General features: G+C 47.0%; 1 protein-coding gene and 1 long non-coding RNA gene across 3 annotated transcripts in view; both read left to right on the forward strand.

Annotated features, from left to right (window-relative positions):
* PPEF1 (protein phosphatase with EF-hand domain 1) overlaps positions 1-4317 on the forward strand; it is a 65598-nt gene extending 61281 nt beyond the window's left edge. For both annotated transcript variants that reach the window (XM_074946085.1, XM_074946096.1), the window contains 3 exons: positions 530-693; positions 3021-3105; positions 3302-4317. In XM_074946085.1, coding sequence (XP_074802186.1) covers positions 530-693; positions 3021-3105; positions 3302-3486 — 434 coding nt within the window. In that variant the 3' untranslated portion in view covers positions 3487-4317. The remainder of the gene's footprint in view (positions 1-529; positions 694-3020; positions 3106-3301) is intronic.
* A 1797-nt stretch (positions 4318-6114) lies between these two features.
* Positions 6115-9336, forward strand: LOC141983221 (uncharacterized). The gene is made up of 4 exons (XR_012638318.1): positions 6115-6252; positions 6600-6705; positions 7504-7684; positions 8378-9336. It is a non-coding gene; the product is annotated as an uncharacterized LOC141983221 (long non-coding RNA).
* Positions 9337-13561: the final 4225 nt, after the last annotated feature.

Raw genomic sequence — 13561 nt, forward strand, 5'->3', positions numbered from 1 at the left:
CTAGAATGGGCGAAGCTGTCGGGCAATACCACTAGAGAACACAAACACCGAGGCATCAAGTGAAGGTAAATCTGTGGTTGGTTGACATTGGATGGACTATTTGCATAGGAATAGGGATTGAAATCTTTGGGCACCAAAAATCTTTTCCTCATTACACTACCTCACTCCGTGTCCTTTAAAGGTGATAACCCAAATGTTAAGGTCGTAAACACCATTTCAGAGCTAAACAGTCAAGTCACATTTTCTAGGTCTTATGTTGCCCTATCAGCTGCGCATGGTAATATAGCTACAGTATATGTTTGCAGGACCTCAAATCTGTAACATTCCTTTTGAATAAAGTAATTGCTCCGTATACAGTTATTTCAAATGTACTAAAACACTTCAATATTGTCTAGTTTTTGTGTCAAAGAATATTTGTATTAGACTATTCTGCAACTCTTTAAAAAAACAGCAACAAAAATTGTTAGCAGTTAGTAAGAGTGTGTTGTTTGGCATGCATTTATAACCATGAAATGATCCATTTTGACAGGAAGAATTTCTGCCACTGAATGGGCCTCAGCAGTGGAATCTGTTTTACATCTGGATCTTCCGTGGAGGACTCTGCGTTCTCGGTTGGTGCAGCTTGCTCCAGGTGGAAATGTCGAGTATCTTTCATGTTTTAATGATTTGGAAATAAAGCCAGCTATAAAAGAGGTAAGAGGAAAAAGAGTCATATCCAAATCTTACAGGAACATTTTTCTTGGAGGCTGGATGGACAATTTCTTGGACAAGTGAGGCCAGATTTTCAAAATGCTCAATTTCCATGTAGGAAGCTAAATAAAATGGTCATATTTTCAAAAAGTGCTAAATAGGAAGTGAGCTCCTTTATCATCTCTCCATTTATTAAAGTGACTTACGGATTTATCTGCACTGTTAAGTGAAGGTCTGATTGTAGTATGGGTAGTGTAGCGGGGTGGACACCCGCTCGGGCCCAGAGGGGTTTAAGATAGCCCTGGGAGAGGGCTGGGGCAGGGGAAGAGCTGGGCTGATTGGCAGAGCAGCCGCAGCTGGGGGCCATGCCCCAAACAGACCCAGTGGGCCTTATAAAAGCCAGAGCAGAAGAGACACCCTCTTTCTAGCTGTGAAAGGGAGGGACCTGGCTGCAGAGACAGGAATAGAGGACCTAGTTTGGTGCAGGGCTGGGGAAAGGCCAAGGGAGCTGGGGAGCTCTGGCCTAGAAAAGCCCCAGGCTGTGAGCCTGGTAAGGTCTATTAGGTATGGGGATTGCAGGGGCAGCCACGGGTAGGCAGAGGCAGCAGGTCCAAACCCAACCTTGTCGGTGATGAGTGGCTCATACTGCAGTCTGCCCTAGGGCGCAGGGGCTAGCTGGTGACTGGCAGGAGCCTACGACTGAGGTGAGGTAGGGATAGTGGGTGGGGGGTTCCCCTGGGAGGGGGAGACCCAGAACTGTGGGGTACTGCCAGGGGGCAGCACCCAGTGAAAGGGGCACTGAGGTCCTGGGAGGGACACGGGAGCCAGCAGCAAGGCCTGAAGAGGGCGCTTCAGAAGCTGGTGAGCTAATTCCCTGAGATGACTAGCAGGGGCCGCGGCCGGTGAGTCTGTGCCCGGTTACAGGTAGGCATACCTTAAATCTAGCTAGCATGAGTAACAGTAGCAGTGAACACATGGTGGCATGAGCTTGTACTTGGGCTAGCCACCTGAGCGCAAGTCCGCTGGGGATCCTGGGTACGTACTCAGGTTGCTAGGCTGTGCTGAAGCCCGTGCTTCCATTTCTATTGTTAGCTGTGCTAGCTAGATTAAAGCTGCCATGGGTATGCCTACCTGTGCTTCAATCATGCTTTCACTTGCAGTGTGAACTTTCCTAAATAGGAGCACTTGGGTGCTGAGCCCTTTTGGAAGTCTGGCCTGTTGTCGGTAGCTACCGGTGTGGTGCTCCGCTCTTGTTCGATGATGATAACAGTCGGCTGCATGCGTGTTTCCTCTGTGTGCTGCCCCAGCTCTGCGCAGATAGCTAACACAGCAGACCCCAAGAGAACCCCCAAAAACCACAGACTCTAGTAAGGTACGAAGGAACCTGAGCCAGGTTTACTGTCAAACGAAGCACAGTAATAGTTCCCTATAGACTCTACAGGGCATACTACGAATTTGTGCTCCCTGGCAATGGACACAGCTCAGTCAGTGGCGGGATACTCCACTGCCCCCTAGGCTGGACAAAGATGTGCTCTAGGACTTACTTTTATACTGTTGCAGGACAGATTACTCATTGTAGTTCAAACGAATCTATCCATCATGTTGTCCTTTTGACCCTGTTTTTAAGATGCACCTGCCTGTTCCTTGTTACGTCTATGGAGTGTCTTGCCACCGTCTTGGCACAAGTTCTTCTCAATAGCACGTGTGTGTGTGTGTGTGTGTGTGTGTGTGCACGTGCCTCTAACAACCTTTTCTTGCCAACTTCTGTGAGTGGGACCTGCCTCTGGCTCACAGCCCAGCTTTGCTTGTCATTGCCTGGAAGTACTTTGGTTCAGGCTTCAGGCCTCAGACTGGGCCTCTGATACAAGAATTTATGTTTCAGGGCTTCCTCTTACTACATGGCCTGTAGCTGAAGTTTCCATTTTTTTTCAAAGTAAGAACAGCCGGGTCACTTTTCATATGCACCTTTAAGTTGTGTGTCTTTGAGAGCATAATATGCAGCACCCCGACAAGTTATTTGCGCTTTCATTAATAATCACTTATCATAGATGTGAAAGCCTCCTTATCCCAGTGACAATTCTCGCTGCCACCTAGTAGCAACGTATCTGGCAGCTGAAAGTCAGACAAGTACTGTCTACTGCGGTTTGTTCAGGGCCGGGGAGAAACCCCCGCTTGGAAGTTGTGCTAAAGGAGTCTTTTTAATGTTTGAAAATGTATGCTTTGTGTATTAGTTTTGCTTTTTAGATTGGTACAATGTCTGTCCTGTTTGTTAGTCTAAATCAGATTGAGGTACGATCTGCCCACGGATTGTAATTTCAAAATCTTTTTAGGTTCAACCAGCTTTGGTGGAAACCCTGTACAGATACAGAACTGATCTGGAGATAATCTTTAACATCATTGACAAAGATCATTCAGGTACATTAGGGTAATTTCTGCTTACTACTACAGGTCTATGAAGCATCTATTTGTTGTTATTGTGGGTAAGTGATGTGTGTCTCCAGCGGTCATTATATAGCAAATAAATTCCAGCGGTGGTAGGTGGCAGATAGCCCTTTTGAGGGGAGACAGGTGAGTTGAATAGTGCACTGCTTCCCCCTTCTGTCTCCTTTAGGTCTGATCTCCATTGAGGAATTTCGCCAGACATGGAAGCTCTTCAATTCTCATCTCAAAATCGACATAGATGATGAATCCATTGACAACCTAGCCCGCAGCATTGACTTCAACAAAGATGGCAGCATTGACTTCAATGAATTTTTAGAGGCCTTTCACGTGGTTAATAAATTTGAAAACAAGTAGAAGCAGAATTCGTTTCAGAAGTTCTTGTCAGGAACTTGCATGTTTGCTGGTGATATTATGCTGCACTGAGAAACATAATGCCTGTCTGAGAAAGAATGGACTGCTCGTTCTGATAAGGCAGCATGGTAAACATATGAGGTGGAGAACCAGAAGCATTATGCTGTTTGGGGAAGTCATTGCTCAGCCACTTATAAACTGTGGACAGCTGCTACACTGGAGGATATTAATGATGAGAGAGAAGAGATGAAAAACTTTAACTGCCTTCTTATGGGGTGGTTGCCTGATGGTAGAGCAGGACACGGCCATATTAGCAACTTGTTTGATTCCAGTCCTTGTTTCTTTATTGCCTGACCATTGGGAACTTGATCACTGCCAGTGTAGCTCCTTTAACCTTGTGGGAAGTTAAGGTGAACTTCTTTGTGTGGCTCAACAACAGTCCTCACAGATGAGAAGAATTGGTGTACTCTGAAGGAAGTCCTTTCTGTTCCTCCTTGATTGATCAGATGGTGCTTCCAATGAGGGATATGATAGGGGAAAGTAGAGAGATCCTTTGGACCAGCTATTCCTAAGGTTGAAAACTGAGAGGAGAAACACTCATCTACAGAAATTATTCTACATTTAAACTAGTATTTGCATGATGCTAATAAATTAATAATTTCAGCTCAATACTACCTCTCTTACTATTGTTTACATACATAGCCTATTATTTAAAGACAAAGTGTTTGCTTGTTACTGATTCCCCCGTGTGCTAGGATAGTTAATGAGCATTCTTTTGAAAAGCCTGCCCTTATGTTTTTTTTTTTCTGAATAGGTCTCATTATGATAAGAATGGAGATCCATTAAGTTTAAACTCAAAATACATGTTACTGTCTTGCGTGGGCATAAATATGTGGTCAATAACAGAATAAAAATCTTAGCTTTCAAAGCAATTAAAAATGTGGTATATTATCCTGCTTCACTGGTCTTGGTCTTGTATGGATCACAGTAGAACACTGATTTCCTCCATAAATAACTTGGGCTTTTTATTAAAGAGGAATTGACTAAGAAAATGATGGTAATAAGGAAGCTTGGTGGCACTGCGCACGAGATGCTTCAACATAGCAAAGAAAAAGTTCTTGGATTTGAACATCATATGGAATGGGTACATGGAACAAAGTGGTTTAGGGGTTTAGATTCCAAAAAAGCACAGTGTGAGATATTAAGAAAATTACTGAGCTTGATGCAGTGGGAGGAAGTATCTATGTGGAACAATTCTGGAACATTGTGTGCCATCATAAACCGCAACAAATGACACTTCCTCTGAAAGAGAATAAAAGAGAGAATAATAGGTGGCCAGTGTCACTGTAGAAGGGACTGCTTAGTGATATTAGGGTTAACAGAAGAAGCAGTATTTGTGTGTACAGAGAATTAGCTTGCAAAAAAGCAGAATCAACTAGTATGCTACAAAGGGGATAAGTAGAGTACTCAAGGCCTATAGGTGAGCTTGTGAAGTCTTACTTTAACAACAAAATGTTCTGGCCATTGGGGCCTAATCCCACTCTCACCGAAGTCTAAGAATATTTTTCCATTGGAAGGATCAGTCCCAGTTAGAAGCACTGAAGACCTTGTAAGTACTGCATGCAAAGGTGTCAGTAAGAAGCATGTGTGGATGACACTCGTTTCAGGTTTGAAGGCAGTGAACTCGTGAGTTTACTTGAATCATTCCAATTATTTTTTAAGCATGGAGAACAAGGAAGGTACCCCAGGACTGGAAAAAATAACGGTGGTTATTTAAATAACACTCAAAAACAGAATGGGAGGGAAATGATCTTCCAGATATCTTCCTTACTTTTCAGTTGTAATTGAGGTAAAATATGCTTGTACTGTAGATTTGCATTTATATATTTTGACTTTTTAGGTGATTTGACAATTCAGACTTTGAATTGTCTACTCACATTAATAAACTAGTACTATACTAGGCCTAAAACAGTACTCTTTATCCAAGCAAAACTCCCATTATTTGTAATGGGAATTTTGCTTGAGACAGAAGTACAGGATCTAGGTGTCTTGTTTTTCATTGACTTCAACAAACTTTGTATCATGCCCATAGTGTTTAGATACTTTGATGCTTCTGGCGGGGGTCAGAAAGGGGTTAAAAGCAGCCAAGGGAGGTTGCTTGGGTAATCAGCCACAGGTGTGGTTGCACCCAATTATGGAACAGCTGGCCCTGATAAAAGGGCAGGCTGAGAGAGTGGGAGAGACTCTTGCTCCAGCTGAGAAGTAGAGAGGACCCGGCTGCCTGGGAGAGCAAGCAGGGTACCTGAGGCAGAGCAGAGCAGGGCTGGGGAAGGGCAGGCAGAGCTGAGGAGATCTGGCCTGTTGAGTCCCCAGGTTGAGGCTTTGCTAAAGGCCAGGGGAAGTATTAGGGCTGCAAGGAGGCAGCTGCGGCTAGAAAGGCAGCAGGTCCAACTCCCTTGCCAGTGATGAGTGGCCATTACAGACTGCAGTTTGCCCCTGAGAGAAGGGGCTAGAGGATGAATGGCAGTAGCCACTGAGGCAAGATGGGTAGAGGGGGTTGGGGTTCCCCTGGGAGGGGAGACCCAGAGTGTGGGGGCACTGCTGTGGGCAGTGGTATCGGGGTATCGGGAGGGATGCAGGACCTGAAGTGCTACAAATGGTTGAGATTTACAGAAAGCAGGTACCGGTAGGAAGACACCAGCCAGCAGGAGGTGCTCCAAAGCTGGAATCGAGCTAATTCCTGGACGACCAGCAGGAGGCACTGCACCGGTGAGTCGGAGCTTTGCTACAGTGCTGATATAACTATAGTAGATAAATTGAGCTCTTTTCTTTTTTGAAACTGTTAAAATTGACTACCTCCTGTCTCAAAAATGCAAACTCACTTGTAAGAAATATAGGAAGGTGCATTTTATTGAAGAAAAAATGGCTTTAAAATTAAAAAAAGTGACAATCCCAAATAGAAATGTGTGGCTTTTATATTTCCCTCATTTTCTTATTCAAGGGCTGACCGCGAACAGCAGAATTACTTTGACTATTGTTTCAGTGTGTCTTTAGAAGATTCTGCTTTATAGAGAATGAAGATGCTTTTGATAATGCATTATTTTTCTTTTCTTCAGTATATACCAAACTTGGAAAGTGAGGAAATATACAACAGGCCACCGTAACGTTAACATGATCTCCAAGTTGGGAAGCCCGGAGGTGTGTACTGCAGGTGACTTACAGGTACTGTAAAGGAAATGATACTCTGCAGACTCCTTCCAGAAGAAAGCAAAATCTGGAATTTGGCATCAGTTCTTGCTTTTAAACTGGGGCCTGGTCTATGTTACAAACTTAGGCCAACATAAGCCGCATTAAATCAATTTAATAATGTATGTGTCTACACTACCAAGTCCCTTCCGCTGACCTAAGTGGCCTGTAAAGTCAACTTCTGTACTCCACCTCCATGAGAGGCTTAGTGCTTGATTCGACATCCATGGGTCGACATGGGGATAGTGTAGACACTGCATTGTATAATTCGAATGAATTGGCCTCAGAAGGTGTCTCTCAGTGCTCCCCTGTGGAGAATACTTTCAATTTGACGGCACATCAGCCAGGTACACAGGAAACAGACTCTCCCCTGTTAAAGCCCCGGGAACTTTTGAATTTTCATTTCCTGTTTGATCAGCATGGAGAGCTTACCAGCACAGCTGATCATGGAGACTCAAGGCCGCAAATGTGCTCCAGCAATAAGATCCACAGGAGGTGGTGGATCTTACTGCCGTGCGGGAAGGAGTCTGTGCAAGCAGTGCTCCGATCCAGGAGAAGAAACGCTAACATCTATGCCAAGATTGCGCAGGGCATGGGGACGCACAGCAGTGCAATGTGAAAATAAAGGAGTTTTGGCAAGCATACCGGAAGACAAGAGAGGCAAACAGTCGTTCTGGTTCTGTCCCACAGACATGCTGCTTTTATGAGGAGCTGCATGCGATTTTCGGCAGTGACCCCACCACTATCCCAAAACATTCTGTGGATACCTTTCAGGAGCCCCGGGTGAACTCGAGCAGCAACGAGGAGGACGTTGTTGAGGAGGAGGAGGAGACTGTGAGGCAGGCAAGCAGAGGATCCATTCTCCCTGACAGCCAAGAACGTTTTTTAACCGTGGAGCCCATCCCTTCACAGGACCAGTTGGCAGCGGATCATGATGTCAGGAAAGGCACCTCTGGTGAGTACATATTTCCAATCAAACTGTAGGGGTTACATGCTATGTTTTTTTTATGTTTAATCTGAACAAAAAAGAAGGGGTAGTGGGTATTGATAGCCACTCCAGCCACGCAGAGGGTGCTGTCTGAAAAAAGACTGTTTATGTGCCTGGGATGGCCCAGGAATCCTCCATGGAGATTTCTAGGAAGCTTTCATGAAGGTTTCCGGGAAGGGCTGCCTTATTTCATCCACCATGGTAGGACACTTTCCCGCGCCACTCCAGTATTAACCTTGCTGGCATCATTTCAGCACACAGCATTGCAGCATAAGTACCCAGACACTTACAGCATCTGCTCCCTTTCCACCTCTGTCTCCCTCAGGAGAGTGATATCACATAGGGTCACCTAGGGAAAACAGGGGAAGTTTTGAATGCTAGCCCTTAAACTGCAAACGAGTAATCCGTCCCCTTTTTGGTGAAATCTGGGTTGTGTATGTAATCTGTTTCCTGAGCATGCCGTGGTTGGAAGGCATCACTGTGTATTGCAAGCAGTATTGAGGGGGAGGGGGACAGTGGCTCCTTCCTGTTTGTCTCCATCCCCCCAACCCAGTGCTGCTTTTGTAAAAAACAAACTATTTGGGGGGCTTTACACGGGTGCCTGCCCTCAAGCACCATCCAGCCTGCTGCTTTTCTCAAGTACCAACCTGTGATCCCAAGGATGTCTTCACAAAAGCAGCAGCACAAGACCTCTCACGGATGCCTTGTGGCCTTACTCACCATGACTGGAGCAGCAAACCGATTCTTGCAATAACCAATGGTTGTGATTACACTGGGGCTTGTAGTGAAGTGTATTGAGGGCTGTATTTTTAATCAAAAATTTATCCTTGCACCAGAAACAATGTATACACTGGTTTCAGAGTAGCAGCCATGTTAGTCTGTATTTGCAAAAAGAAAAGGAGGACTTGTGGCACCTTAGAGACTAACACATTTATTTGAGCGTAAGCTTTCGTGAGCTACAGCTCACTTCATCGGATACACTGTCAATGCTACCCTTGTGCTCTGCATTCCTTGGAGCTGAGAGCTTGTCCGTCGGCACATCCTCCACACCGGGATAGGGAATTTCCCAGATTAGAAAGCGGAAAAAGAAGACTTGGGAGGACCTGTTCAGTGAGTTAATGCGTGCCTCCGAGAGTGACAAGATGGAGCGCAGATCATGGAGGATTACCCTGTCCGAGAACCAGGTCATGGACAGAGAGGACAGGAGATCATGCAGGGAATAAGAGCGTGCCATGCAGGCAGAGATGCTGCAGATTATGAGGGAGCAAACAGACATGTTGAGGCGTCTGGCTGAGGTTCAGGAAAGGCAGCTGGATGTTAGAGTCCTGCTGCAGCCTACGCTGAACCTGCTGCCATCGTCGCCCAGTTCTACATCCTCCTCCCCCAATCGTCCTGTGAGGCAAGGTGGGAAAGTCTGGCATCCCTTGCACTCAACACCGGGGGAGGGTACAAGGACCAGAAGGCGCCCATTCTCAGACCTTTGATTGTTCTTGCAGTGCATCTGTAAGCAAGCTGTCCTTCTTTGTCCCCTCACAGTATAACAGATAACCTGGGGCAAAAGGTTCTTACTTTTCTTTGCTGTCTCTGTGTCTTTGTGTGCATAATAAAACTTAACAGATTGAGGAGAAAAGGCTCCTTATTCATTCAACACACAGTGGTTGGTGGGGGTGGAGTTTACAGGGGAGAAAGTGCAATGGAGGGGACAGTTTGGTAAGGAACAAAACAGATAAGTGTCACGTTACTGTGGCTCGTTGCCGAAACTGGTTTTCAAAGCCTCATGGAGACACAGATGTAGACCATCATTGTGCTCTTCTTATTGCCCTGGTGTCTGGCTACTCAAAATTGGCTGCCAGACGGTCTGCCTCAACCCCCCCACCCCACCAGAAACTTTTCTCCCTTTGTTTCACAGACATTATGGAGCACACAGCCGGCAGCAATAACAATGGGGTATTGCTTTCACCGAGGTCTAACCCAGTAAGCAACCAACCAGCGCCCTTTTAAACGTCCAAAGGCACATTCCACCACCACTCTACACTGGCTCAGCCTATGGTTGAACCGCTCCTTACTGCTGTCTAGCCTGCCTGTGTACAGCTTCATGAGCCATGGGAGCAAGGGGTAGGCTGGGTCTTCCAGAATCAGAATTGGCATTTCAACATCAGTGGTTATTTTGCAGTCTGAAAAGAAAGTGCCTGTGTGCAGCTTTCTGAACAGATCTGTGTTCCTAAAAATGCGCGCGTCATGCACCTTTCCCGACCATCCCATGTTGATGTCAGTGAAATGGCCCCTGTGATCCACCAGCACTTGCCACACCACTGAGAAGTACCCCTTGTGGTTTATGTACTCTTTGGCCAGGTGGTCTGGTGCCAAGATAGGGATGTGTGTTCCGTCTATCACTCCACCGCAGTTAGGGAACTCCATTGCGGCAAAACCACCCCCTAGGTCCTGCGCTTTGCCCAGAGTCACTACCCTTCTTAGAAGTCCATTGATGTCCCTGCTCACCTGGATCACAACAGATCCCACAATAGATTTACCCACTCTAAATTGATGCCCTACTCACCAGTAGCAGTCTGGCATTGCAAGCTTCCACAGAGCTATCGCTGCTGGCTTCTCCACTGTCAGAGAAGCTCTCATTTTAGGATTGCTGCTCGTCAAGGCTGAGGAAAGCGCTTCACACGGTTCCCGGAAAGTGCCGTTCAAAAGTTCTGCAGCCGCTGCTCATCATCCCATAGCTGGATAACGATGCCCCCCCCCAGTCAGCGCTTGTTTACTGGGCCCAGAAACGGCACTCAGGCGCATCAAGGTGATGCGTGACTGTCGACAGCAGCTGCGAATGGCTCCACTTTATGGCTGTGAGCAGGGCTGCTTGCGTGCCGTCACGTTGTTCTGTGCTGCGGCTCCTGCAGCAGCGGTGTAAATACTGCATGATCAGGTGCGAGGTGTTTGTAATGCTCACAACAACAGTGTACAGCTGAGTGGGGGCCATGCTTATCATGCTATGGCGTCTGCATGGGTAACCCAGGTTTATGAAGAAAGGCGTGCAAAGGCTTGGTTTGTTGGCTGTTGATTTCAGGGAGGGAGGGAGGAAAGTGCATCATGGGAGGCTAATGCCATGTTCCCATAACCACCTGTGCCAATGTTTTGTCCCATAAGGCATTGCAAGCCCAGCCCAACATTCTACTCAGCTATGTGCACTGTGAGCTAGCTACTGTCGATGCAAGCCCTGCTCGTGAGAATGCACACGGCCGACATAATGAGCGTAGTGTGGACACGCAGGATCGACTTGCTTAAATCGGAGGCTTGATGTTGACTGACGTGCATTCGACTTAACTTTGTAGTGTGGACCTGGCCTGGGATTATAGACATCCTATTGTTTGGGACACTCCCAGAGCATGGGGGCATATAGTTAGTAGCACTCGAAATCGCTGAAAAATACCACCCACATTCATACGATCCTTGCTGTTAGGTGTTTTCTACTGAAAGCATGCCCACAAAAGATGCTAAATAGAAGAAAGGGCAGCTGTTTTGTGCTCTGCAGCTTTAGTTACTGACAATTTGTCATGTTTTAACCCCTGAGATTTGAGAGGCTGGCACTCCTTGTTAGGTTGATTTCCTGCAAGCCTTGAGCTTGGCACTCACTGACACATGAATTACTCTTCAGGCCCTGCTAAAAATAATAGAATTTTTTAAGAGAAAAGCATCCCTAAGCATCTGTGGCTCTGGCGCTGTCTGTACAGAATACCATTTGGGGCCCTTCATAGATTCAAGCATCCAACCATGGAGCTCAGCAGTAGGATGAGGGCCGTAATGGGATGTGCACTGGCCTTTTAAGGGAAATTATAAGCAAGCATGTGCCAGTCCTGGTTCAGCCCCAACAATGGCATTCTGGGAGATCTGGCCCTAAAATGGACTGAGGGGGTTGCAGGATCATGTGTCTGAAGGAACATGTGACCGAGCTAAGATGACTGCAGGACTATACATATATGGCATGGGTTGCTTTACAAGGCATGGGGAAAAAGCAGACCTGGCGTTCAGACCTGTGACTAAAGCTGGGGAAGCAGCCCAGAAAGGCTCTGTAGTGAGAGTCTGTGATGGGGCAGAAACCCCAAAGGGAAGTAATCTGTTCACCACCCGAAACAGCTAGATGTGAAAGGACTCCAGGGAGGAGAGACACACACCAAAGCAACAATTTACCAGGCAACCCTGCAGTCCTCCAGCCAAAGATGGGGCAACTGATGTGACCTGACATCAGAGAGGTAAGGGAACCTGTTCCATGAGTTCACTGCTTATTTTGTAATGAAAGCGGTGCTGGGGCTCAAGAAATTTTTTTTACATTCATAACTGATGTGGCAAGCCCTGTGGTGCCAGGGCTATGAACTGCCAAGCCTAGAGGTGCTGGGGCTCAGCCCTGGCAAAAATTAAGCCTTGCATGAGTCTACATCGGGGTGGGCAAACTTTTTGGCCTGAGGGCCACATCAGGTTTCCAAAATTGTATGGAGGGCCAGTTAGGGGAGGCTGTGTCTCCCCAAACAGCCAGGTGTGGCCCAGCCCCTGCCTCCTATCCGACCCCCCCCCCCCCGCTTCTCGCCCCCTGACAGTTCCCCTGGGCCACCTGCCCCATCCAACTCCCCCGTTCTCTGTCCCCTGATGGCCCCCCCCGGGACTCCTTCCCTGCTCCCTTTCCTCTGACCACCCTTGGATCCCCCCACCCCTGACTGCCCCTCCAGGACCCCTGCCCCATCCAACCCCCTGTTCCTCGCCCTATGACTCCCCCTAACCCCTATCCACACCCCCAAACTCCCCTGCCCTCTATCCAACCCCCCCTACCCCCTTACCGTGCTGCCTGGAGCACCGGTGGCTGGCAGCACTGCCCAGAGCACTGGGTCGGGTCATGGCTCTGCAACTGCGCTGCCCGGCCATCCAGAGCGTGGCGCAGCACACTGAGGGGGATGGGGAACAGCGGGGGGGGGAAGGGGGCTAGCCTCCCAGGCTGGGAGCTCAGGGGCCGGGTAGGAGGGTCCTGCGGGCTGTACTTTGCCCACCTCTGGTCTATATGGTAACCATGAGCAACAGGTAGATAAAGAACAAATGCTAGCAGCTTAACTTGGGGGGCGGGGGGAAGGATAGAGGAATTAAAATTAGTGGCTGAAGGGAATGCAGTAGGTATAATATGTATGGGTGTATGTGAAATAGTACAGTGTATGGGCCTGCTTGACTTCCATGGGCTTTGGCTCAAGCCCTACGTGAGCAGACAAGGTAGGAGAACTACACCCATGAGCTCTCGTAACATACTGCATACCTCCAATTGACGTTACCATTATTTTCTTAGGATACTGTTGTGCCTTATGGCACTTCAGGATTTAAGGAAGCTTATTTAGAAAATGTTCATTTAAATCACATTTATTAACAGTTCTATGCAAATTTGCCTTTGTAATAACTAAAAGAATACTCACACTTCTAGAAACGTGCATACCTCCTCATTAGGACCAAGCCTCCAAGAATTTGGAAATAAATTTCTTGTCTAAGCTTGACAAGAATTTGGAAATAAACTCAAAGCACCTAGTATGCTCTGGTGACAGTCTGTTCCTTGGCCCTTTCAGCTGCATTGTTTTTAAGAGCAAATATCGTGAATGTCAATCGTGGGAGCTGAGTTTTCTGTTCCATATGATCGATCGTCTCCTTTGGGTGCAGAAATGCAGTACCTAACTACAAGGAACGCTTTGTTATATGACAACTTATGAAATTCAGTCAGATTTCTAAATAATCCCAACTGTGTAGGGTGCTGCATTATGTGCAGCTGTCAATGACTTTGCTTTCCAAAGTCAGAATTCTATGTTCCTCGGGTTC

The sequence above is a fragment of the Natator depressus genome, chromosome 1 (assembly GCF_965152275.1).
Source record: "Natator depressus isolate rNatDep1 chromosome 1, rNatDep2.hap1, whole genome shotgun sequence".
In the NCBI taxonomy this organism is placed as follows: Eukaryota; Metazoa; Chordata; order Testudines; family Cheloniidae; genus Natator; species Natator depressus.